We start from the raw sequence: 26,185 nt of genomic DNA, 5'->3' as shown, positions 1-26,185 counted from the left end.
CAACCACGCACTCAAACACAAGAACAGCTGGGAAGGGGACCGGGCGGGGCTGCCCTCTGTGGTCCACGGGGCCACTACGACTTGGCACTGACTCCACGGCACCAAGCAGCCACATACGAATCAGCTACGATTGGCCTGGGGAGGAACCCTGGAGGGTCCAGCCCCATCTCAGGTAAAAGCCACCTGAGAGAATGAATGTTTCCTTCGGTTTTGAACATTTTGTTGTGGCTTCAGTGGAACTTTATAAAGGGCCCATTCATTTTCCATGTGACCATGTGCATGCGAGTTGTTTCTTGATAGGAGTTGAAATCCCCTGTATGGGATAGCATCCTTCCCACTTCCTCCCTGGGCTCCCCAGCTCCCTCAGCGCATCTTCCCGCACCTTTCCTGTGTTCTCAGCTTGGTTTGGGGGCAAATCCTGTCCTTTTGGTTGATGGTTGGCAGGAGCACTTGCCCTTTCTTCACAGGTGTTTGGCTGAAAGGTGATGGGCGGGCATGGCTCGGGGATTTTCTTCAACACAATGAAATCTCTAAAAAGCCAACTTTGGTCCAAATCCCCTAAGACCTCCCTCAGTTGACACGATTTCAGAATATGTTATTGTCTTGGACAATCTTGGAACTGGTTTTAAAGAAGATAGGGCAGTTGAGCTCCTGTCAGTGATCAGAGCGGCTGGGGCTCACGTTATCTAGCTTTTCCCAGAGATCCTATTAAAAATAAACAAACACAAAAAACAGAATGGGATCCCATCACCAGAGTAGGACAGCTCCAGTGGGCTCCCAAGGCCGCAACTCTTTATGGAAGTCAATTGCTACCACTTTCTTGCAAAGGATGGCTGGTGGGATCGAACTGCTGACTGTGTGGTTAGCAGCAGAAGACTGTGTCCCCAGGACCCCTAAAGATAATACACATATACCAAGTGCTATGGAGAACGTGAATAAGGAAGAAGGGGCAACGGAAAGCAAAAGCAACAAAAACAAAGCCCTCTCAGCAGTCAAAAAAGTGCATGCTGCTGCCCAACTGAACTGCTTGCTGTTTCCTCACAGGTGAGCCCTTCACCCCACAGATGCCTACGTGTAGCTAGGTCCTTTACTTGCTGGCCACACAGCATTTACAAGCTCGGGCACATGGTTCTGCAGCACACTGTAAATTGGAAAGGAACAAGGTGCTGGCATAAGCACCGTGTCTGGGTGATGAGGCAGAGCCCAGTGTGATGAGCTGCAAGGCAAGGCAAAGAATGAAGAGCACGCACGATGAGCCAAAGTACCTGCTCATCATTTGTAAGGCTCTTTATCCACGCATCCCATTGGAGGAGTTTTTTCGATATAGGAATTTACCCAAGTAGCCAGGGCTCCTCAAGCATAACCAGAAAGATGGCACTCTGGCAGATATTGGTCAGCTAAGTTTGCAGCGAATGTGCTCGTAAATTCAAAGAAAGATGGCATTCTGAGGCCGGATTATCACTGTCATTCCAAAGACACTGCGGTAGCGGAAATTAATGTGTGTTTCTGATTCACGTCTTAAAATACAGAAAGGATAGATGATAACACATGACCTCAAAGAGAAAAAACAGAACCACAAGAATCTCTAAATACGATCACCTTGGTTAGAAGTGGTCAGTCCAGTAAATGCTATTTTCTTTGAGAAGATCAGCAGACTCAAAAATCAAAGTGGTTTATAGGAAAACTTTCAATTGAAATGTTGTCTTCTTTTCCAAAGCAGTCCAGAGTTTTTCAATGTATAAAAGGGAGTCAAATTAAGGGAAGAGATTGCAAGCACTGGGATCGATATTGGAATGTAAGACAAGGAGCTCTTTAATTGGGGAATTGGCCCTCACATCTAGGCCACCTGTGCATGGTGGCTTTGCAGTCACTGCCTGTCCAGTGGACAGAGCCATGAATACCCAAGAAGGAAGCATTACATGGATCATGGTGGAGATTATATATATATATGACAAAGCAATGTGAAATGCTGTAAAACCTCTCCCATCACAAATCTCATGGATGAATTCATTAACCCAACTCTCCCAGGTTCGTGTAGGGAGAACAGGTTCTAACAACATCAGGTTCTTCAATGTATGCAAGAAAAACCATGGAAAACCAGAAAAGATGGGAAGAGAATGAGATCTGAACTTGCCATCTTCTCCTTGTTGGATACCACCCACTGCAAAATAAGCACATCCTCTAAAGTCCACTGGGCAACTTCGTTGGAAGGAAATCCCGGGACCCTCTTATACATTTTATTGATAAATATATTCAAAAATAAATACACACTTGATACAATTGCCCTTGGGGGTCCTATTCTCTGTTCACTCGAATCCACTGCCTTCTTGGCAATCTCTCGGTGGACTGGGAAGGATTACCTTTCTTCATGAGGGTTAGCCGTTCTCTACTGCCTCGTACCCAAAGATCAGCTTAGAGTTGCACCTACTTGCACTTCTACAACATGTACTGTGTGAATCAGGGGCTGGGTTTGAGGAGAGTGATCAAGTACGTTCTGTGTCCCCAGGGATGCCCCCATTGATTTAGTTTTCCAGCTAATCCTCTTTTTAAAAAATGCCCAAATTCATTGCCTTCTAATCAACTCCAACTTATCGCAGCCCTGTGTGACGGGGTAGAACTGGTTTCCATGGCTGTGATCCTTACAGAAGAGAGACAGTACAGCTTTCTCCTGTGGAACTTCTTTCTGGTCGCTACAGATGAAATGAATGACGTGAAGACAGGCTACATAACTTGCTGAGGGTCTCTCAGCCAAGTGTGAGGCTGGATTCAGCATGCATGTCAACTGAAAGCCCAACTTTTAAACATTCCTATATTGTCTTAAATGCATATTTTCTCCAGGAATTAAGTCAGCCAATGTGCATCCCTGCTGGCACTGCCGCGTAAACTTTGGACTGCTAACAGAAAGGTGGGAAGTTCAAACCTACCAGTCACTGCATGGGAGAAAGTTGAGACTACCTGTTCCTGTAAAGATTTACAGCCACGGAAACCCTACAGAGAGTTGCTCTGAGTCAGAATTGACTTGAAGGCCGTGGGCTTGGGGTTTTCTGGTACGGTGGAGGATCTACGTAAAAATATATGTACACATTTCCTAAGTATTACTTCAAGCATTCAAAGAGATTTGGCGAAACCATCACTTGTGTCTGGGTGTATGAGTATCTTCAATATCCCTTAAGGGTCACTTTGTTAGATAACTTGTCAGTTACCTCTTGTCCAGTTATGAATTTGATCGTTTACCAAATGAATACAACATTCCAGAAAGAAGGAATAAATCTATTCGCTAGGTCGAAGGGTTTTTGATATTGTTGGTTCTTTTAAGTATAATTAAAGCTAGATCAAAGGTCCTTTTAGAGACCCACAGGCCTTGATTGCTGTCATTTGGGCCTTGGGGTAAAGGTAGCTGAGAACATGAGGGCCATGCAAGTCAAGAGATCGAAAGAGGCTCTGAAAAGGACAGGGAGGGACATGGACAATCAGATACTGGACCAGGGGTGGCCCTTTCTGTAAAGGGCCAGCTAGTGGAGTTCCTGGGTGGTGCAAAGAGTTAACAGGATCACCTGCTAACTGGACGGTGGGTGGCTGGGTCCATCCAAAAGCATCTCAGGGGAAAGGCCTAACAGTCTCCATCTGAAAAATAAGCTGGGAAGTCCCATGGAGTGCAGTTGCAGTCTTACACCCATGTTGGCTCCTTGACTCTGAACTAACACAGCACCACCTGGTCATGGCCTGTGCCAAAGGGAAAGGGCACGGGAAAGAAACCAAGGCTTGAGAGAGAGCCATCAGTGCTACGTTGGAGAGGCAGACGAAGCACTTCCCTGTGATCCCTATTTGTAAGGGTTCCCAGACAGTTGGGCAGTGTGCTTTCCGGTATGTGAAATGTGTCTTGCCTTGTCCTTCAGAGCCTCCATTCAGGCGTTGCTACTGGGATGACCCTGAGTTCGAGGCTGCCTGGATGGCAGATGAGCTGGAGGAAGGAGCCAAGGCAATGTGGGGCCCCTTGTCCTTTCTTTGGGTGCACACTAGAGTGGGGACCAAGGAAAGGGAGCCAAGAAAGAGAGCAGCAGTGATTGCGTAATTGGAGTCTCCGAGTGATGCAAATGGTTCGTACGGTCAGCTGCTACCCTAAAGGTCGAGCCTCCACCCAGAAGTGCTGGTGATGAAAGGTCTGGCGACCTACTTCTGAAAAAGCAGCCATTGAAAACTTTATGGAGCACAGTTCTACTCTACCATACAAGTTGAAGTCAACTCAACCATTGTGGAATTTTGAAATTCTAGTTCCTCAGAGAAATACAAGGGTTTGGATTTTTGAAAATAAAAAAATAAACAATAAAACCAAACCAAACCAGAATAGGGCATTACATCAATTTATCCTGCTCTTCAATGACTGGGAAAGTCTGGCAGACATTTTGGCTACATGAGAGATATCTGACCATTTAACTAGTACAATTTTACCTTGGCTATAGCCACGGAGTAGACACCAACATAGCTGTATCTCAAAAGTAAATGTGAGTATACTAACATGCACAGTCAACTACTTCACTGCGTTAAAAACTGCCTGCTGTCGCACATTTTGGCCTGTTAAACCTATTATTGCCCATAATGAAAGCCTGCATAGACACTAATCACAGTCCCCCAGTCCATGCTTGATCACGTTTGCTAAAACAGAAAATCCTGATACAGGGATTTGGGGTTATACTCAACATATTTTCCCCTCAGAAACATGATTGGTTGCTCTAGCTGCTGTGAATGATATAAATTGAGCTCAGAGTTGGGAGAAATCTAAAGGATCCAGCATCCCTGAGATTCAGAAACCTTCTGAAGACAATCAAAGGTATGTGGATTTTATTCACCCTTAGGGATACTTTTTCTTCTGCCTATTTCTTTCCCGCATTTCTTATTTATCTGATGCAAATGTATTCCACATTGCTTTTTACTTCATGCTGTCAATATTTGGTCACTTCTTCCATTGGACTATAATTAAATTAGAGTTTGATTACTTAAATGAATTATTTTACTTTCCAATGCAGCAATATAGTTCTTTCAATGATCATTTTCATTCTGGAAGCTAAAAGTACTTTTGAGTACCAAAACCCACAGAAAAATATTTTTGGTAATTACTGATCAATTAAGGTAAAATGCTACTTTCCTAGGCTATGATTCACTACTTTGAGAACTATTTTTTGTTTGAGGACAACAAGTAGAACTATCAACTTCATGTTTATGCCAGGCTTTTTCTCATGAATTCAACCTTAAAAAAAACACAGATGTACTCCAGACTTCCCGAAGCCATGAAGGTTGGATGGACCCCTTAAAACTATTCCCCTAAGATAATCTTTAAACCTTAAGCCAAAAATCCCCTCTTAAAACCAAAGAACAGGTTAGCCTAACTTATAAAGCCTATCTGCCTTGAGCAGTGTGCTCTCTTAAGAACTGACGATATGGGATCAAATTGACAACAGCAACTCGAAAGATTAGACGAGAACCTCAGAGGACAGGGGGTTTATGTAACAGGGCAGGAACAAGTCAGCAAAGAAGGATGAGAACAGTTCCACACTCTGAGTGTCATCAGTGTCATTCAATGGTACATGTACAAACTGTATGCTTTGCTGTGCATATTTAGAATAATCAATAAAAAGCATGCCTTTTGAAAGCTTTAATGTGAGCTTCCTTATTCAGCATTACTGCACATCTTATTCTCTGGCTATAAAACATGTCAGAGTTTTCTAGTAACAGTTTTCAAAATTAGTCAATAATTTGGCCTAGAGAGTCAAATGCATATTTTAGGACAGCCTGTTTTGCTTCATATCCCAAATGGGGCTATTTGTGGAATTATCACCATGCCTCGTGAAGCAAAAGGAAGATGCCATCGATTAAAGATGGACTCACTCAAAATGCATGGAAAAGTACCAGACTATCTGGTTCTCCCTGTTGCTTAACACTATCTTTTAACCCTGGACTTGAGGGACTTGCCTGCAAACTTCCAGAGGCAAACGACCTGGAATGAAATCCCACTTAATCTACTTTGGCTGGTCTCAAATGATTAGTCTTTGGGGGTTTGTTTTGTTTTTTGTAATAATGCAAGTGAATATTGAAAAGAAATTCGGTATCTCCTTGTTCAAAAAGTGTAAAGGTGCATTGAAGTTGATTCTGATTTCTGGTGACTCTAATTGTATGTTGGGGCAGAATGGTGTTCCACTGGGTTTTCAATGAGTTGAATTTTGGGGAAGTTGGATCTCCCTGCCTCTCTTCAAAGAGCTCCTGGATGGACTTCATCCTTTTGGTCTGGCCGCTAATGTGTAGTGACCCTGACAACCTCACCAACTCTTCTAGCAAACCCTGTTCCTGAATCAGTAACTGTAAATGACACTTTGTTTCTATGACGATGTAGGTAGGCTGAGTTCAGGTGTAGACAAATGGCAGGCCAAACTAATTATATGTAATGATAAGATTATTCATATCCCTCTGATGCATTTAGCTGTCAACTAAATTAAAAACATTTTTTATCACTATGGTGACTTTAGAATCAAGGAGATAAGCCAAGACCTGGGAATCAAATATGATTAAAGTTGCTTCTCAAAGAAGAGTCTCATCTTAGCATCAGACTGGTGTGGATTGTGTTTGTGTCTTGCTTTGTGGAGCATGCATTATGCCCATGTCTTAGAAGCGATAAGAATGCAGGTGTTGTCTTATGTTTCAGGACATCAAGCAATGGGGACCTGGATTTTGTTTGCCTGCCTCTTGGGAGCAGCCTTTGCGATGCCAGTGAGTGCCATAACCCTGCCTATGTCACAAGCCTGACCATCAGTATCAGCCTCATGTCCAGTCAACTTTCAGGTTTAGAAGAGCAGTAGAGCTGATCTCCAATGTCTGTGCTCTGTTTAAGAGAAGCTCAAGGAGCTGGTTAAGACAATCGATTCTTGGATGGTTATACCAGAGATTCTGATTCCGTAGAGCTGGGCTGGGGTCCAGGACTCTGCATTTTAAGGGATACCCCAGGAGATCCTGTGGCAGGTAGTCTGGGGACCATGCTTTGAGGAACAAATGTGGCCATCTCAAAGGGGGTGTAGCTTTCAGAAGGGAACTTGAAAGGAAAGGGCAACAAAGACATAGGCCAATACTATAAGAAAATGACACCCCCCCTTTTTTGTGTGGCTAAAACGCAATTCCTCACAAGTGTCCAACTACTATCTTCCTTGCCTGATATATCCCATTACTGGCATTGTGCAGCGGGTTTCTGTGTTCAGAATAACCCCTACTGAATCATCTCCCGCTGTTCCCAGGGCTCCCATCTCTTTGAGTACTCTGTTAAGCACCTGGCTTCTGCTTGGCTGCACAGACTCCTACCTCTGCCTATTACATATTTATATAGTTCACAGTCAAATGTACCAAAGAGTAGGAAGTCGGATGCACTCTCCTAGGCAGGTAGAAAGGCTTAGCTCAAGTATAGGCACTGCAGGTCCAGTTGCTTTTTTCATGGCATATGGAGGAGTTGATACAACCAGAGGCCAGCAAAACTTGTCTATCTGCCTCCTCTCCTCTCTCACCCCCAAGACCAACACCCTTTACTCTGTCTGCCTAAGCTCTGCATTGTGACACCTCTGAGTTCCCCAAGGGGCCAGAACCTCACACATTCAGACCTTTCCTAAGCCTCAATTCAACACCCTACTTTATCAACAAGGGAGAGGCTATGATGAAAGAGGAGCATTTGTAAAGCACAGAACTGACCCTCTCTACCTGAGCTAGGTGTCTGAAGAAAGCTTTCTTCATGCTCCATGTCCAGATTCCAGGGTCAACCAATATTCCACTTGGCACCCACTAGTGAAAAGACAGTTAGTCTTGCTTTCGGTCCATGTTCAAGTTGCTTTTTGTTTGAGCTTTGAAATTCTTCTCCACCACCACCACCACCCTGCCCATGTTGACCGAGTCATAAAATGAATTGGGTCAAACTTCCTAAACCCACTCTTTATTTTTTCAGGGGACTCACAAGGTTTCTACTTTACTATACCCCGTCTGGTGCTCATGTTCTTCCAAAGGGGCAGCTAGTTGTGCTATTTCTTGGCTGTCGCTGATGCGTTATTTCCTTTGCATGCCAATTAGGAGGCACATTTTTGACACTTAGACACTTAACCACCTCCTCTTCTACAAGGGAGGGAGAAATACATCTTTATCATGACATAGAGTGGGCTCCAACAAGTGAAATGGTGGGTAGGAGAGGAGAGCATTCATCAACAACATGGGGAGTCCTAAGAGAATAAGTGTGTGCTGGTCTCTGCTTCCAGAAGGTTCTCCTACCACAAAGCTACAACCCCTAGTAAAGGATGTTAGCTGGTTTGGGCCTCCTTAGAATAAAAAAGGAACTTCTCCTACACAGTGTCAAAGTCTAAGCTAAAAATAGACCTCAACTACATTCTGTACTATAAAGGTTTTATTTGGATTTGCTTCAGTTTCCTTTAATGTAAACAACTGCTTATTGACTTAATCTCTCCCTCTCTCTTCTTCTTGTCTTTCCCCCTCCCCCTCCCTAAAAAGCTACCACCTCATCCTGGGCACCCTGGTTATATCAACTTCAGCTATGAGGTAATTTTTCTCTTTACTAATGTTGACCATGGTTTTGAGTTAACAATGCCCTGAGCTCTATCAAGAATAGCTTGTTGATTCTTCGTTCCCAATGTGGCTCCAAGGGTCCCCAGTTTCAGTTCCTGCCACCAGATCCTCTACTTCATAAGTCCCGATGCGTCTCTTATAGCCTGTATTGTCCCAGCATCATCCTACCTGGTCTTTCTGACTCAGTCTCTCCTCCTACTTATGGCTGTAAAATCCTCCATCCTGACTCACCACTCAGGGGGGTTTTCCACAGAAAGGCACAAAGCAAACAGGACCGACCAGCCGTGTTCTCACCCAGCCTGGAAAATGTAGGAAGATGTTACTGACCATCCTTTCCAGCTTAAAAACCACTGGCTTCAAAGATGTTTTCAACTCTGTGTGTCTCCCTCATGTGGCTTTCCTGAAGGATTAGAAAGTACGCGGCCTCGGTGAGATTCTGCGTGGTTTGCAAAGGGTGTTCTGGAATCTTGTTTGAGGCGATCCTCAACCTAGGAGTATCCACTCTTGACCTTAGGCAAACCATTGATCTCCTCATCTGAAGAGGGAAATCACGATAACAACCACACCTCAAAATATTGGCCGGCAAGTTCATGACCAGGACAAGTACTTTGTGAAGTAGTGTTTAAGCATAGTTGATCATTGTCTTGTTGTATTCATTAAAATAGTATATTACTCTGTGAAGGAGCCGCCATGCCCCAAAGTATACACTGCTCAGAAAGAAGTGCCACTCTTAGATTCTCTCCCTGGCTCAAGTCATGGTCTGTGAGTCTCTCTCAGACAAACATAAGAAAACAGTAACAAGAATTTAGGGCAAGAATTTCTGGGAACGGTTTAAAAGGTTGATATCGTTGACCAGGAAGCCTATGTTTTGGGGATGAGGGGCCCAGTATCTCTGCCTCCTCTTCATTATTGTCACCCGGGCATGAAATCAAAAAAGGATAAAAGCAACATTGGGTCACATTATTGTTCACGGTTCTCTCCGGTAAGGAAGAGGAGGGGGTGTGGACCTAAATGGCCTAACGACTTCTCTTCAGTCAAGTGAACCAGACCCTCTCCTTTGACTGGCTGGGACCTTGTCTGTAAAAGTGTAGAGCAGTGTTACAGGCCTCGGAGCTGGAGAAAAATCATCAAACATGCAGGTGACAGATGCCATGCCACCAGGGAAGCCCCTGGCACATGCATACCCCTGTCTCTAGTCTGCAGAAGTCACAGCTTCAGGCTAACCCTAATAGGCTGGGGGTGGGGGAGGGTGAGTTTCTAGTGCAGGAGCCTAAATGAAATCCAATGTTTTCTGATGTCTCCTTCTCTAAAGGTGCTCACCCCCCTGAAGTGGTACCAGAACATGCTAAGGCAGCCGGTAAGTACACCTTTTGCTCTTTCTTCCCTTAAAATATTAAGCCGGAGTCTATACCCCTTATTAAAGTGAAATAACAGGTCTCCTCCACCTCCTCTCACCAATGGGACATTGAGTTGCGATGAGTCATCTGCGTCCCATCCACCAACCAGTTGCTGTGGCGTGGATGTCTGACTCAAGGCCTCAGCAGCATGAGTGTCAGACTTGAACTTGGTGCTCTGCAGGGTTTTCAATGGCCCGTGGACACAGTTTAAAAATCCCTGCAAAGGGATACAAAACGAATGAACTCTTCATGTGCTCATAACGGTGGAGGTCACCGGAGCCAATGCTAAACGTGCCTCTCTGTTTTTCACCAGTACCCTTCCTATGGTTACGAGCCCATGGGTGGATGGCTGCACCACCAAATCATCCCTGTGCTGTCCCAGCAGCTTCCCCCGAGCCACACCCTGCAGCCTCATCACCACATCCCCATGGTGCCCGCTCAGCAGCCCGTGGCCCCCCAGCAGCCAATGATGCCAGTTCCCGGCCAACACTCCATGACTCCAACCCAACACCACCAGCCACACCTCCCTCCGCCCGTCCAGCAGCCCTACCAGCCCCAGCCCGTGCAGCCGCAGCCTCACCAGCCCATGCAGCCCCAGCCACCCGTGCACCCCATGCAGCCCATGCCGCCACAGCCACCTATGCCTCCGATGTTCCCCATGCAGCCTCTGCCCCCCATGCTCACCGATCTGCCTATGGAAGCTTGGCCGGCAACAGACAAGACCAAGCGGGAGGAAGTGGTGAGTATATGTGGAGGCTATGACAGTACCACTCCTGGGGACATGGGGTAAACAAAATGCACCCAGAGCTCTCCAGCAATCCGGGGCCCAGGGCTACAGTAGCTCCAGGTCTCTGATTCTTAACGATGCAAGGCATGCAGGGTCACCTGACATTGGAAACCGGGCATTAGAACTAGATGGAGTATATGTAAGGCTACCTTGCTGCAAAAAGATTCGGCAGATTGAGCTTTCTCAGCAAGAAGTTTTCATCATTTCACTCAAAATGTCCTTCCAGGGTGGGCCATTCATATTTCCAAAGGAATGGGACACAGTCCATGAACTGTCCTCAATCCATATCCATAAACCTTCAGTTTTGTGTCAAGGAGACTATGTGATCCCCCAATTTATGGATACTGTTGGTGAGGTGCAACCGAGATGCAGGGAGGAGGGGCATGTAAAGCACGTGGTTTGGGCAGTGACTTACAATCAACTTCCTGGGTGAAAGGAGAATATGAAGTTTGATACCTCTTTAGAGTGGGATAATGGAAAAGAACAAGAAAATCATTAGCTCACAATCTGGCAGGCAGGCTGCACTCACTAGGAAGGTTTTCCCATCGTGTTCATTTGTCCCCTCTGCCATTCTGCCCACCCCAGGATTAAACCAATGGATGAGGAGCGAAGGACTGAAGCTGCCATTTCAGTTGCTTCCAGCAATGTCCCAAGAGCACGGTGATGGGTGTCGACAATCACCCTCTGTAGTGAGTGCTGTAACTAAAATTATGTGCCGTTAGCAGACAATAAAATGTTTAAAAAAATGATTCATGTCTCTCTGTTGAATCCAACTTCAAACTGTGCATCGTTGAGAAAACGCGGGCACGGGGGTGGCAGGGGTACTATTCTTCAGTAAGGTGTAAAATATTTATTTACAACTCACCGACTGGCCATTTAGCAGGGAAAGCAAGATTCATCATTCTCAGAGAAAATGTAAATGACACTATCTGAAAATTTTCAAAACAACTGGGTGATGCCAATGATGAATGCGCTTGCAGCTAACTGAAAGGTTAGGGTTCAAGTCCATCCAAAGGCCTATTCCAGAAAATCAGTCGTTGAAAACCCTTGGGGGCACGGTGCTTCTTTGACACATCATGGATGCTGGGAGTCTGGGTTGGCTTGATGGCAAATGGTGGTGGTGGTGGTGGTGGTGAAGGAGGAGGAGGAGGAGCAGGCGGCAGCAGTGGTGGTAGTGGACAGTAGTGGAGAAGGAAGAGGGGATGGTGGTGGTGCATATCAGAATTAATAGTTGATGAAGTGAAAATTTATGAACATGTATATGCAGTAAATCAGAACCAAATGAAAGAAAGTTTATAGGAAGGATTCTTTACATTGAAAAAGATAAACTCTTCAGAAAACATGTATATGAGGAAACAACGTCAAACTGAGAACACTTTCTTAAAACATCACATTCCAGTGGCAAACAGAATTCAATCTTTTGATCTCATCCTGCTGGGAAAAAAATTCAAAATGAAATTATGTGAGATGTGAAAGAATGTACTCAATTGGGGAAAAAAATGAAGTTGTTCATTTTCTTAAGGTCTGCTGATTAAGTGAAGCTTCAAAGAAGAGATTCACCTTAATTTTATATCTCAGTTATTTCTCTCACTTCATAATCTTTGACACAATAAGTTCTACTACACTGTCTTCCAAATGCTAAAAAATACACATAATGTACTCAAAACCACTTTTCTTTCCCATGCATATTTATATTTGAATCCCTTTTTCCTCCTACACCCATCCAGAATTGTAAACAGACTCTGCAGGGTTTATATTACATAGTGCCCACAGTGACTTTATTCCAGTACCTTTATGATTATGGCCGCTTAATCATTTTCTGGAATGAATAAACATGGCTTTCCTGGTAGGATGTCAATATTCAAACAATGAACTTGATTTTCAGGCATTAAGATTCAATGTAAAAAAATAAGTTCGGAAAGCTTTTAATCAATTGGGATGGGCCAATTCTAATCAATTCAGTCAATATTTATTAAGCTCCTGCTGGAGAAAGGCACTATTTCATGTGTTGATAGAATTAGCTCACAAGAAACTATAAGAGAAAGCCTAACCATAGTCATGCTATGACAGAGGTACAGTCAATATGTTCTTCCAGCTGTCCAGCAGCTTTCCCCAACACAGGTCTGCCCTGTCGGCTGAGCTTGAATTAATCTAGCCATCCAGCCATCCAGTTCAAGAGAGACGACTTGCTTCCTCGGTTCCCGGGAGTTCCCCTCCATTTCTCCATCCCATTTAGAAGCATGTCCAATAATTGTCTTTCACTTGCCAGGGTATGGCCGAGGGATGGGTGCGAGCTAGAAACCGAACAACATGTGAGACCCAAAGGGAAAGTGTCGAGGAGAGAAAAAGAGTTCCCTCTAACTTGAACAAAATCCAAGTTAGAAAAGACCGTTCTTTTCTCTTTGGATCAGTGTTTCAGAATGGGAATGACAGGACCTGTGATGGCCATCTTGAGACCAGGAAGGGCAAGTGAGAACAAAGAAAGCTTTTGGGTCCTTGATTAGCTTCATGTGCCCCTGACTTGACCCATCTAGAGACCATCTCGCCAAGGAGCCCTGATGGAGCAGTGGTTAAGTACTTAGCTGCCAATCAAAGGGACAGTGGTTTGAGCCCACCATCCGTTCTGCTGGAGAACAGTCTGCTTCTGGGGATCTCACAACCTTGGAAACCCTGCAGCACAGTCCCACTCCATCCTACATGGCTGCTGTGAATCAGGCATGACTTGACAGCAAAAGGGTTTTTTTTGGATTTGGGGGTAGAGGGGACCATCTCCCTAGGTGGATAACACCCTGTTTCTATGCCATTGCTTTGCAAATAGTTGCCAATGAGCTCTCAATCCAGAACCCCTGCCATGCACACCCTGCCTGCCAAAGACGTCTTCTCTGCTGAGGTCAAGCTGACCTGGCCAAGAAGAATGCAAATTATGTTCGCCATGATGTCATAAAATACTCTTGAGAGAGCTAGCAAGCTAGAGCTACAGCTCCAAAACCAGATCATACATTCGTGGCAATGCTGCCAGGGTAGTTAATGAGAAACACTTTATGGACATAAGGGACGAAGTTACTGGAGATTGTGGGATACTGGAAAGGGTCCACACTTTGGAGTCAAACTGGAAGCGTTCTCAACTTTTTTGATTGAAGTATATGCAAATGCATGCACACATACCCTCCGATGAATAGAGTTATATCACATTTTGAATTCCAGAGAAAAGTCAAATTGTTACACTCTGAAGGTCTATCTATTATGGAAAGAGATGCACTACTTAAGTGAATTTTGTAAACTAAAGAACTGCCATTAGTGCCCAAATGCGTGCTTTTAACTAACACCCTCACTCTCATGGCAATCTGCTCTAATGGGCCTGATTCTGTTGCAATAAACAAAGTCGGTTCCTCACAACTTAGCATCTTCATGATGGTTCAAAATGAGATGGATGAGCAACCATCAGTGAAGTGGGAGCAATTGGAAGTTCAGAGGTGGGAAAGCTCTGAGGTCATTTCCAATTGTCCCAGACAATATTCTCTGGCTTGGTCTCCGGGTCTAAATCTGCCATTCTACTCTTGGATATTACTTCTTGTTTTTGGTAATCTATATTTATGTAGCTTAAAGTATACCTGATGTAGGTTATCTTTTAAGCATAAACACTCCCTAAACAATTAAGTGCAGTGGCCCTGGGATTATTAGGATGGAAGTTCCACAGTCACTTGGAGAATCTGGTATTTTCCTCCTGACTTGTCAACTGTGGCAGATGGCTGCAAATGACCAAATTCTAACATGGAGATGCATGATGTGGCAGACACCATGCAGTGTAACATAAGGTGATATAAATGGAATCAAACAATATGTCTAATTCATTAAATTCCAGGCTTAGTCAACTGCCCAATGTTATGTGCAATTGAATCAAACATGGACGAAAATCACTATACACTAAAGATCATGGGTCAAAGTCCAGACTGAGATAAATAGCACTGAAGAGCATAAATGCATTGAAATACACGAGCCTAGATTTACACAATTTTTAAATCAGTGGAAAGCACACACGACTAGATTGTTTATAAAGCTATGCTACATCTTTGACATTAAGCTGGAAGGACAGACAAGCTCTTGAAAAAAAGAGCCAAGCCTCAAATCAACCTTCATTTCACCATAACCACTGTCATTTCTCACATAGCGAATACATTTGGAATTTGTTATGTTTTCAGTCATCCTTTGTTGGTGAGGATTTCATATACATGCATTTTCTGGAGTAGAAGCACGTGTCTGTCTAAGATATGTGTACAGATGTTTGCCCCAGAATTACCTATAACAGTGAGGAATAGAACCTCACTTAAATTTTGGCAAGTCCATTGGATGGAATGCTGCCATTCAAAATTGGGATAAGAACAAAATTTATAGGGGCAGAAAGGTGAAACAATGAAATTTAAAACAAAGGCAGCATGTGGTCTGCAAAGGTGATGCCCACTCAAGGACATCTAAAGAATTTAAACGCACACAAAGGAGAAGGAGTAACCACTGGTATAGAAATCTAATTTTTCTATATAGACTTGACTTACTTGTACGGTCAGAACCCATTTTTTAAAAATTGTCTTCACCTTTTTCCTGCTCAGATTAAGACATACCTCCTCTAATTCCTTTGATGGGAGCTTTGGATTTTGGCAAGTCAAACAAACCAGCGAACAAAGAAAGACAAACCAGTTGCCACAGACGCATTTCCAACTCAGGCTGACTCTGTGGTTTCAAGGTAGAATAGCTCCACAGGTCTTTCTTGGGGGTAATCTTTTACAGAAGCAAAATCACCTGCCCTTTCTTCTGCAACACTGGGTGGTGGGTTTGGGCACCCAATCTTCTATTTGATTAGGCTGCTAATTAAATGCAAACCATTTGTGCCACCCAACAATCTTGGTGGACCTGGTAAATGTTGGTCCCCTCACTTTCCTGACTATCTGCCCTCCCAAGGCTATCTCAAGGAGTTCCTTGTAAGCCAAGCCGAAAGATCCTCCACCCAACGTTCACTGCTGTGGAGCTGTAGGGGAAGAGTTGCTTCTCATAAATCAACTCAGACGGGGAGGAACCATCGACGAATGCGGGTAAGTCTCAACACACCAGTCAGGATACCCAGCCAGGGAGCATTGCTATGGCAATCACGACAGATCATTGGTTCCAACCGTGGGTGCACTCATTACTTCTCTTGTCCCCAAAACATGGATTGACAGCAAATAACTCTTGCTGATCCCCTTGGCAACTGCAAACCATTGCTTTGCTTTCACTGTCTTAACTCATCAAAGAATGCTAGAGTGGAGAAAAAATGATATGGTGTTGGAAGACCCAGACCTTCGCCTTCCACTAGATAGTCCTTCCCAACAGTCTACAGAGTGTGAACTCAACACGTACAGCAGGGCCAGTACAAGGGGCATGCTGAAATTCACAGAGATCGGTCAGAACAGCAAGGCTGCTATTATATCCCTGGCATAACATTTAATCAGGACAAATGGGCTTGACAATTCTCTCTGCCTGGCATTTAATACCCAGATTAAAGTATATACAAAAGTTCAAGTAGCTAACTTCCTGTGTTGTAACCTCTGAAAATGTTAGCTCTCCAGGCAGCAGTCCAAGCTGGCTGCTGCCATCCAGTCCAATCCGGCTAGCGAAGGGAACGCTTGCTTGTGTGTTTGGGGCGCTGTACGCAAGCCCCTCCTACCAGACAAAATCCCAGGATCTCTCCACAACGAGGACTTTGGGCTCCACCTGGTTAATCTCTACACAACACAGCACTTCAGAATCGTTTCCTTCCGAAGGACCACTGCACATTTTCAGGTCTTTAGTAAGTGGGGTAGACATGTGCAATTCCTATCAGCAGGATTGGTAAAGAGAGCTGGAAACAAAGACAACCGCCCCTGGGTCTGGTTTTCCCCAGGTAGGAGAAAAAACGCTCCGTTGAAAAGCATTTGACATTCAGCAACCTGTACTCCCCACGTGGTAAGAGCCGAGTGATTTTACAGTTAGTATCATCCCACGGAGCACTTGTGGGGCTGGGGGTGTGACAGGTTGAGCTGCCGAGGCCAGGGCACTGATTCAACCCTCTAGTCACCCCTCCGGAGAAGGATGAGGCTCTGGACCCCCACAAACAATCACAGTCTCAGTAACCCCAAGGAGTAGCTCTTCTCCGTCCTCTAAAGAGAGACCATGCGTCTGAAGCAACTCAATGGCTGTCGGGTTGAGCTTGGTACCAGGGTCTTAAATAGAGGCCCAGTGGGTGTAATGGCTTTTAAAATGAAAGTTGGAGTTTAACCATGACACGAGGCATCTCTGCTTTCGCTTACTTTATAACGCGGGAGGCAGAAGCACGGGTAGAAGGGGAGCCGCTTGCATGGGGTCGAGGTGATTCAGATCTTAATATTTTCTAGAAAAGTCAGTGGTTTCACCTTCATGGGCTTTAAAACCAAACCAACAAACAAACTCACCACATTCACGCTGATCTGATACTTTAGGAATGATTCAAAGAAACGTTGACTTGTAGCTCGATGAAACCAGGCAATTATTTAGTCTCTAGTATGGGGAACAACTTTGCTAATAGTCAAACAGATAATAACAAGAAAACATGCATCTTGAAAACAACTAAGATATGGGGGAAAAAGTTTCCCTTCATTATAGAAACTCAAATGCACTGCCATTGAGTCAATGCTGACTTTTAGGGACCCGCTGTGGGTTTCTGACACTAAATGTATATGGGAGTAGAAAGCCCAGTCTTTCTTCCAAGGGGCTGCTGGTGGTTTCGAACTGCTAACCATGCAGATCACAGCCCAGCTCATAACCACTATACTACCAGAGCTCCCATTTTTATTGTATGCATGCTGCAAAATCAAGGTTTTCTGAGGTGGTCATCTACATGTCTTTGCTACACAGAGCAGACACAAGAGATGCTTAGAGATGTCACAGAATCAAGATCCTTCATCACACTGGGGGAAAGGGATGACCCTATTGGCAATTGTCAGTCGCTATATGCTAACCAATCCATTCACAAACCCCATTTCTTGGTCTGTAGCAAAAAAATGATTTAGATTAGAAGACCACTAAGACACATGCAAGAGTGACATTGTACAGCAAGATACATTGTCAAAATCAAATGGTGTTGATTCCAAAATATTGAGTAAGGAACTAAATGGGAAGAAGCCTAAGAAAAGGCAGGCCCTGTCCAAGATTTGCTCTCAGCAGTCAATAGCAATACCAGCACCTTGGCAAAGATAGGTAGCATTCCAGGCATTCTGGCTCAGAGGCTCTGAAACGTCTCCTAAAGCAACAGGCAGAGACCTTTTAACTGTCACTCAAATCATCTGAACTTGGAAGCTAAGAGACACTCCAGGCCTGGCACCAGTTGAAGGGTTCCCTCCAACACCGTGGTTCCTCTCTTGCTAGCCCCCTTGCATCCCCCTTCTTGGATGCCGAAAGGGATGACGGGCCCAGCAAGTTTCCATGGCTAATTGGCTTGGGTCCTACCTGCTTCTTGAACGAGGAGAACACAGAGTGCACAGAGCCTGAAATGCCCACCCAGACCATGCTTTCCTACCTCTCTAGGGTCCTAACACTTCAGCAGCAGCAGCAACTCCATCCCCCCCCAACCGCCCCCCAGAGCAGAGAAGGAGGTAGATGTTGCTCTCAGGCTGGAATGCATGGCCAGAGGCCCCAGGAGGGAGAAAGTGTTGGGCCTCTGTGCTCCTTTGAGTCAGACACCCTGGCGAGCTCTTGCTCTCAAAGACCTCCCTGGGTTCCAGAGCCTGAGAAGCCCCACGTCCACCTCGGGGGAAAGTCTGGACGTTAAAACATTGTGAGAGAAATGGCTATGGAGCCTGGCACCACTTACAGTAAATGGTAGAGAGGTGCGTGAGCAGTGCCAGCCAGTGAAATGCTGAACTACGTCTCTGAGGGAGTCTGTGACCAGATTATGTAAAGAAGTCTGACAAAAACTCAACAATAAACAAACAACCATGCAAAACTGGCCAAAGATCTACTAGAAGGGTCTCCAAAGGTCTTCTGTACAAGGGTAGTTCTTGCTGGGCTTCTACACTCAGTATGGTTGGTCATCAGGGAAATGCATGCAAAGCCCACACCACACCCACTAGGATGCCTCTTTGACACGAACAACCCAAACTACCCCAAAGAGAAAATAACAAGTGTTGGTGAGACTGTGGAGCAACTGGCGCTCTAAGATAGTGCCGGTGGGAATAGAAAAAGCTTTGGAACACAGTTCATGGGATCCTCCAATTTTTAAAACATCCAACTTCCGCTGTGGTCATTTTGTTGTTGTGAGGTGCCTTCCAGTCAGTTTCAGCTCAGAGCGACCCTAGGCACACAACAGAACAAACCACGCCCCCCCTGGTCCTTGGCTACCTTCACGATGATTATGCTTGAGCCCATGGCTGTAGCCCCTGTCAATCCATCTCGTCGAGGGTCTTCCAGAGGACCCACCTATTCCAGTCCTAGGTATGGATCCTGGAGAATGGAAACAATGTTCCGACCAGCACTATGCCCAGTAGGCAGAAAGTGAACATCATCCAAAGGTGGTTTGCCACGATAGTCAAATGTATTTCACCATAAAAAGCAATGTAGTACGGATACAGGTTGTAACACGGATGAACTTTGGAAACGTTATGCTTAGCAGAGTAAGTGTCAACAGGAAAGACCACATGCTACGGGATTCCATTTAGGCTTTGCCCAGAATTGGCAAAGCCATGGCTAGACAGAAAGGAGATTCAAGCATGCCAGGGCGGGGTGGTGCTGGTGGGTGTGTGGGGGTAGGGGTGCGTGGGGGGTGTGGGGACAGGGAGTGGCTCCAAACAGAAATAGTTTCTTTGGGGATGATGACAATGTTACAGAACTTGCTATGGCAGAAAATAACGCCAGTGGGATATTTGATGCTTTCAAAGTGTCAAATCTTTCCCAAACTATAGGCTAGTGTTTCCCAAAGTGGGGGATATCACCTCTTTAGTGGGGGGGATCGGGGGGCTGGAATGATCCAGGGGTCACCGCAAAATCAGATACATGCACTTTATCCTGGATTACGGGCTATAGTATACGGGTTTTTAATTACCACAGGGGTGCTGGATATTTTTTTCTGGAAAGTAGTAGGTCAAATAAGTTTGAGAACCTATGCACTAAGAGAGCAGTATTTGAGTTCTTGGGGCACTTGAATTGTTATTCCTATTCAGCAGTAATGCTATTATTATTCATGATCATTTAAAGAATTTCCCCACTCTTCATCATTTCAATCTACTCTACAGCACACTGAGTGACATAATGCCTGGGAGCATGATTCCCTTGATGATAACTAGCTCAATTTTGTCCGATGATGAGTTGGAAGGACTGTATTAGGTTATCAGGGCTGGCAAGGAAGCTGGGCTGAGGGCTTCCATCACTTACAACGCATACCTTCTGGAATGGATCAGATTTTGAGGGCAGCAGGTCACATGTTTCCTACACTGGACTTGTCTGAGGGAGTCCTGGTGATGTAATGCATGCAAGTTGGGTTTCGAGATCTACAAGGTCAGGAATTTAAAGCCACCAGCCACTCCTCAGGAGAAAGCCTGGACTTTTTACGCCTGTTAAGAGTTACAGTCTTGGAAACTCACACAATGGCAGTTCCACCTCGTCCTATTGGGTCGCTAGGAGTCAGTATTGACTTGATGGTGGTGAGTTTGAGGGTCTGGGGGTTGGGCTTGTCTTAAAGTTTTTCAGCTTTTAAAAATCCTTGAAAGCATCCAGCTTTAAAGTTGACGCCCTTGTCTTCTGAAGGAGGAAGCTTACTCAGTGGAGGGCAAGCACGAAAACAAATGGATGTTCCACAGAGAACTCACCATGTTCTTGTACTAGAATGACGTCTTCTCAAATACACTCAGTGCGGTAAGGGTAAGAGATATGAAATCATAAAATCCCGAGGCACACGTTACGTTAAAGGCTTAATGGGGTAGGTGGGGGTGGGGGTTAAGAGAAGAGGAGGAATCATAAAATTGTTAAATTTTGTTCATTGCCTCAACATCAGCAACTCGGACAAGTTGGCCACTGCTCAGCCTTGTGAATTCCTATGGAAAATGAACTGCGTTTGGCATGCTTGACCAACTAGGAGGGCAATAAATAAAAGGAAGTGTTTCATGCTTTCTCAAGACCTTCTGCCACTAGCTGTGTGGGATCGAGAGAGTTGTTTAAATGCCCATTGCAACACTGTAAATACATGATTCTCTACGCCCCTAAGAATTAAAAGTCTTCTGTGGATTGCAGGTGGTGACCAGAACTCAAGCATCTCTAGGTGTGAACTAGAAAATCCTGCCATGCATACCAAGGGCGGATGAGGCAAGCAGAGTTCAGAAGCATTTGCTTTCAGAGGCAGAAAGGTGACCGCGATACTTTATTTCAAACTGTGGAGAAGCTGCTGGAAATCAATTGACAGGAAGGTTGTTGAGAAGCAGGTATTGAACTCAACAAAATAAAAAGGCCAAAAGAAATAAAATAATATTGTAAAAGCCAAAATTATTACATAAACGAACACTGGGGTGAATTCTGTTGCAAAGTTCATGACTGGCAAATACAATCTCCAACTCAGTCCTCCATCCTTCTAGAGCCTTCAACGTGGCAAATACAATCTCCAACTCAGTCCTCCATCCTTCTAGAGCCTTCAACGTGATACTTCAGGGTCCTCGCAAACTTCACTCCTCCAACACAGGCTTTCCCTGCTCTCTGAAAGCAGAGTGTCCCTTTCAAAGCTTTCCTTAGCGAGAATGGCATGAAGGGAAGACCTGATCCCCATTAGTTTATATGGGGGAGTGTTTGCCGAATCATCAAGAACAACACGGGAAATCAACCACGACACTAGCTAACATGTCATGTTCACAGACCCAGTTGATGGCTATGGTGGCTTGGCACTGACATGCCAAGTGTAGCTCCCAGGGTAGGAGCATGGCAGCGCCACTCTTGCTGCAAAATGATCTCTGAATTTGAGCTTTGCTTTGAGCTTCTTTTTCTTTTTTTTGGTGAAAGCAAAAATCCTCCACAACAAAAAAATTTCCCATGGTAAAAAAAAAAAAGTAAATCTTTCATGAAAGCAAAATGGCACAAAGTGACTTTTCAAAAAGGGGGTTGTACTAACCTCTTGATTTTCCCTTTTAACAAATACCTTTGCATCTCTGCCTCCTACACCTCGGGAGGTGTTTATAAACCACTTATCAGAGTGCTGGGCCCATGAGCGGCTGAAAAGATGTTGCTTAGGAAGAGGAGGGGGGAAAGGAGGAGAAGAAGAAGGACACGGAGGGGAACGAGGGGGAGGGGGGCAAGGGGAGGAGGAGGATTTTAAAAAATCCATCCCGGAAGTTGAGGCAGAAATCAATTCTTTTGTCTTTATGCTTCTCACCTCCTGCTTTACATTCTATCCATCACCATGTTCTGTCAACTCCGCCTCAAAAAGAAATGAAAAATCCCTCCCTCTCGCCACCTCTACTTTCATCACCCGGATGCCGCCCTCCCTTAGATGTTTTCTGAACAAATGTAGCAGCCTTTTGACCAACCTAACCAAGTCCACTCTTGCCCCTGCCGAAGCCTTTGTCCTGAGGGAAAGCCAGAGTGCTTATCTGAAACCGAGACCGTCCTAGGACACACATAGTGAGTGCCATGTATTTATTGAACCCAGGAAACACCCTTCAGAGGTCGGCACCGTGGTTACTTCCATTTCACAGTTGCCGAGCCTCACAGAGAGGTGGAGAAACGTGCTCCTCTGCACTTTCCTCGTGATTATCGGACATGTGCACAGGGTAAGCTCAGTCCTGCTGACAGCCCTGTTCAGGCTGTTCATTCCCTGGTGCCTGAAAAGCAAGTTCCCAAGTGTCTTTGTGGAGCTGGCTCCTCCCTCCTCAGTCCTCAGTTTGAAATTCAGTCCCTCAGTAACAACTCCCATGACCTCTGCAAACTGCTGTCAAGACCTTGGGGCGGTGTGTGTGTGTTTACAAACTTGCCTCAACTTATATTTACTCTTATCTGTTTATACACTTACTAATGGGCTCACCGGCTGGGCTAAATGCTTTACAAGGATAAAGTCAAGCCAACCTCCCTGCCACTGAGTCCATTCTGACTCATAGTGACCCTGTAGGACAGAGTAGCACTGCCCCTGTGGGTTTCTGAGACTGTAACTCTTTCTGAAAGTAAAAAGCCTTGTCTTTCTCCTGCAGAGCAGCTAGTGGTTTGGAACTGCTGACCTTATGGTTAGCAGCCCAATGCGTAACCACTACCCCACTATAACCAACCCCAAACTCAATCCACGGCCGTCACGTAGATTCTGATTCATAGAGACCTTGTATAGAATTTTGGAGTGGAACTCTTGACCGGAGTAGACAGTCTCATCTTTCTCCAGCAGAGCTGCTGAAGGGTTTAACGAATCACCTTGTGGTTAGCAGCCCCATACCTGACCCTTCGCTCCTGGTTTGCTTCAATGTCACCAGTAGTGCAGTCCTACAACCAAACCTATTGTCCTCAAAGGATGTCCACTCATGGTGACTCGAAAAGAGAGTGGAGCAGCCCACAGGGTTTCCAAGGCTGGAATCTCTACAGAAGCACATTGCCAGGTCTACCTGCTAAGTAAAAGTTTGTGGGCTTAACCACTGTGCCACCAGTGTCTTCCCTATTGTGGTCAGTCACCATCATATTGGCCTCTGACTCAGAGTCGCCCCATGTTGAACAGAGTAGAACTACCTCAAAGGGTTGGCTTGCCTGTGATCGTCATGAAAACAGATCACCAGGACTTTTCTTCCATATAGCCATCAAGTGGGTTTGAAAACACCAAGCTTTTGACTAGCATTCCATTGAAATCAGCTTGCACCCTAAGCTTGTTTGTTTATTCTGGTCTTTCCACCATTGAGTCATAGTCACGGATTTCTACCATCTACTTGCATATTAAAACAAGCCCACCGGAGCCAAAGCATGACCTTGGGTCTATCCCACCTGAATTTCAAGAACTTCTCAAGAACAGATTTGACTCACTGAACACTAAGGACAAAATACTTGATGTGTTGTAAGATGACATCAAGAATATCAGACATGAAACAAGGAATATCACACATGAAGTAAAAAAGGTCATTAAAAAGACGAGAAAGAAAGAAAAGATCAAAGTGGATGTCACAAGACACTCGGAAACTTGCTCTTGATCATAGAGTATCGAAAGCACATGGGGAAAACCATGAAGTAAAAGAGCTGAAGAAAAACTTTCAAAGGGCAGCTACCGAAGACAAAGCAAAGTATCATAATGAAATGTGCAAAAGACCTAGAGTTAGAAAAGCAGGAAGAACGGAAAGAACTGAAGAAAAACTTCAAATCTCGAATTGCAATATTAAGACTGTGTGTAAATATTTGAGGTAGGAAGTATCCAAAGAAGATGGAAGGCACACACAGTGACAGCACCAAAATGAACTAGTTGACATTCAACCCTATCAGGAGGTACGGATGAGAAAGAAGCAATTGGGCTGATGGGAGGAATCCAAGTAGCACTGAGGACATCCGTGAAAAACAAGGCTCCGGGAATTGACAGAATATCAATTTAAATGTTTCAACATGCTGTTGAAGTGCTTGAAGTGTTCACACACCTGTGACAAGAAATCGGGACGGCTACCTGGAAGAGAACCGAAACTGACCGGAAGGTGTGCATATTTGTACCCATTCCAAAGAAAGGTAACCCAAGAGAAATTGGAAATTATGAAACAGTATCATTAATATCACCTCCAAGTAAAATTTCGCCAATGATCATTCAATAACAGTTGCAGTGGTCCATCAAGAGGGAGCTGCCAGAAGTTCAGGCTGGATTCAGAAGAGGACGTGAACAGGGCATATCATTGCGAGGCCAGATAGATCTTGGCTGAAAGCACTGAATACCAGAAAGCCTTCAGGGTGGCGCCAAGTTGGCCCCAACCCACCACCTACTTCCTCTCCTGCTGCTGCCCTTCCTCTCAGCAAACTCTGTAGATGGGAAAAGGAGCACCTGAGCAGAAACACCCAATGTGTTAGAGATGTAGTTCAGAGAATTCACAAAGATGAGGGATAGGTGGTTCGTGGGGGAATTTTCACCTTGCATCAGAGCAACCTGGGTTCAATTCCTGGCCAGTTCACCTTATGCCCAGCCACCATCTGACAGCCAGAAGAGGCTTGCGTGATGCTATGGCACTTGCGATGCTATGGCACTTGCGTGAGAACTTAAATCCAAAAGCACTTGAATGGCAAGAGGCCAAGGGCTCCAGCGAGAGCCCTCCCTCCATCTTGAGTCTTGACATAAGTTCAGACACAATTTGAGTTCTTTATGTTACTTCTCTATTGCTTGTTGGTCACTAATACATCAGCAATGTGGCTATACTTACACAAGCACAGGTTCCAGTTGGCCCTCAGGAAGGCTGTGGTTGAGAGTCAATTCAGTACTAGGGCACTTGCCTGGGAATTCGCTGAAAGTAGCCAATCAGACACATGCTATCTTATTTAAGTTAAAGTTGGGAGGTTATGGGTACTGTCTTGTAATCACCATATGGCTATGACTCACAGTCATAGGACTCATATGACCGGGAGACATCCCCTGATCGTAACATAGACAGGCGGGTGGTCAAAGCTTCAGAACCATCCTGTCACCTATTTTCATCTGCAATTATGTCCTGGAACTTCCTCACTTCTGGAATCCCAATGGCTACATTGGTGGATTCATCTCCCACTAATCAGGCAGGCCCTCAGTGAGGCGGACTGACACAGGGCCTTCAACCACGGGCCCAAATAAGGACAACAGTGAGGCTGGAACAGGACCAGGCAGTGTTTCATTCTGTTGTGCAGAGGGCGGCTATGTGTTAGAATCTACTCGATGGCGCCTTACCACAACCACAACTGAAAGAGCATGGTCATACTCTTGTGAACATTGTCTGCATTCTCTGTCTTGTATAATGGACCTCACTGACTCCCGTACTGGGGTGCATTCTGAACAGTTCCTCCTCAGGGGTGATTAATTGTCTTTGTGAGGGATAAGGCTTAATACAGTCTCTATAGAACACGTTTGAATTGGGGTCTTCTTCATGTCAGCCAATGCAAATTCTATCGTTCACTGAGGTCCAAATTCCATCCTATCAGGGCAATGGTGTGGCAGCACTTGCTTCTGTTGCAATTGTACATGGGGGACACCATGAATTGGAGACTGCCTCAATAGCAGCTAACCACATTTCCCTAAGACATAATCATGGACTGATTTGATGTGTGTATGAAATATGAGGGGGCTTCAAAACATTCATGGGGGAACAAATAAAGCTGAGTGTCTTCAGGCAGCAGGCTGAATTGCAGAGTGGGGAGCCCTTTGGGCATTTTTCAGCACTATGGGAGCTTTGAACCACTTGTACAAGCAGGGAAGAGA

General features: G+C 45.0%; 2 protein-coding genes across 2 annotated transcripts in view; one reads left to right on the top strand and one right to left on the bottom strand.

Moving 5' to 3' along the window:
• ARHGAP6 (Rho GTPase activating protein 6) overlaps positions 1-26,185 on the bottom strand; it is a 266,673-nt gene that overhangs the window by 122,572 nt on the left and 117,916 nt on the right. The window lies entirely within an intron of this gene.
• AMELX (amelogenin X-linked) lies at positions 6,706-10,788 on the top strand. Its single transcript, XM_004710020.2, has 4 exons — positions 6,706-6,759; positions 8,527-8,574; positions 9,914-9,958; positions 10,312-10,788. Exons 1-4 carry the CDS (start codon positions 6,706-6,708, stop codon positions 10,786-10,788), a joined length of 624 nt encoding a protein of 207 aa, XP_004710077.1.

The sequence above is a fragment of the Echinops telfairi genome, unplaced genomic scaffold, assembly GCF_000313985.2.
Source record: "Echinops telfairi isolate 266 unplaced genomic scaffold, ASM31398v2 ScPeMD7_53;HRSCAF=182, whole genome shotgun sequence".
Lineage (NCBI taxonomy): Eukaryota > Metazoa > Chordata > Mammalia > Afrosoricida > Tenrecidae > Echinops > Echinops telfairi.
The sequence above is the reverse complement of the archived record's forward strand: the minus strand, read 5'-3'. Positions and strand labels throughout refer to the sequence as shown.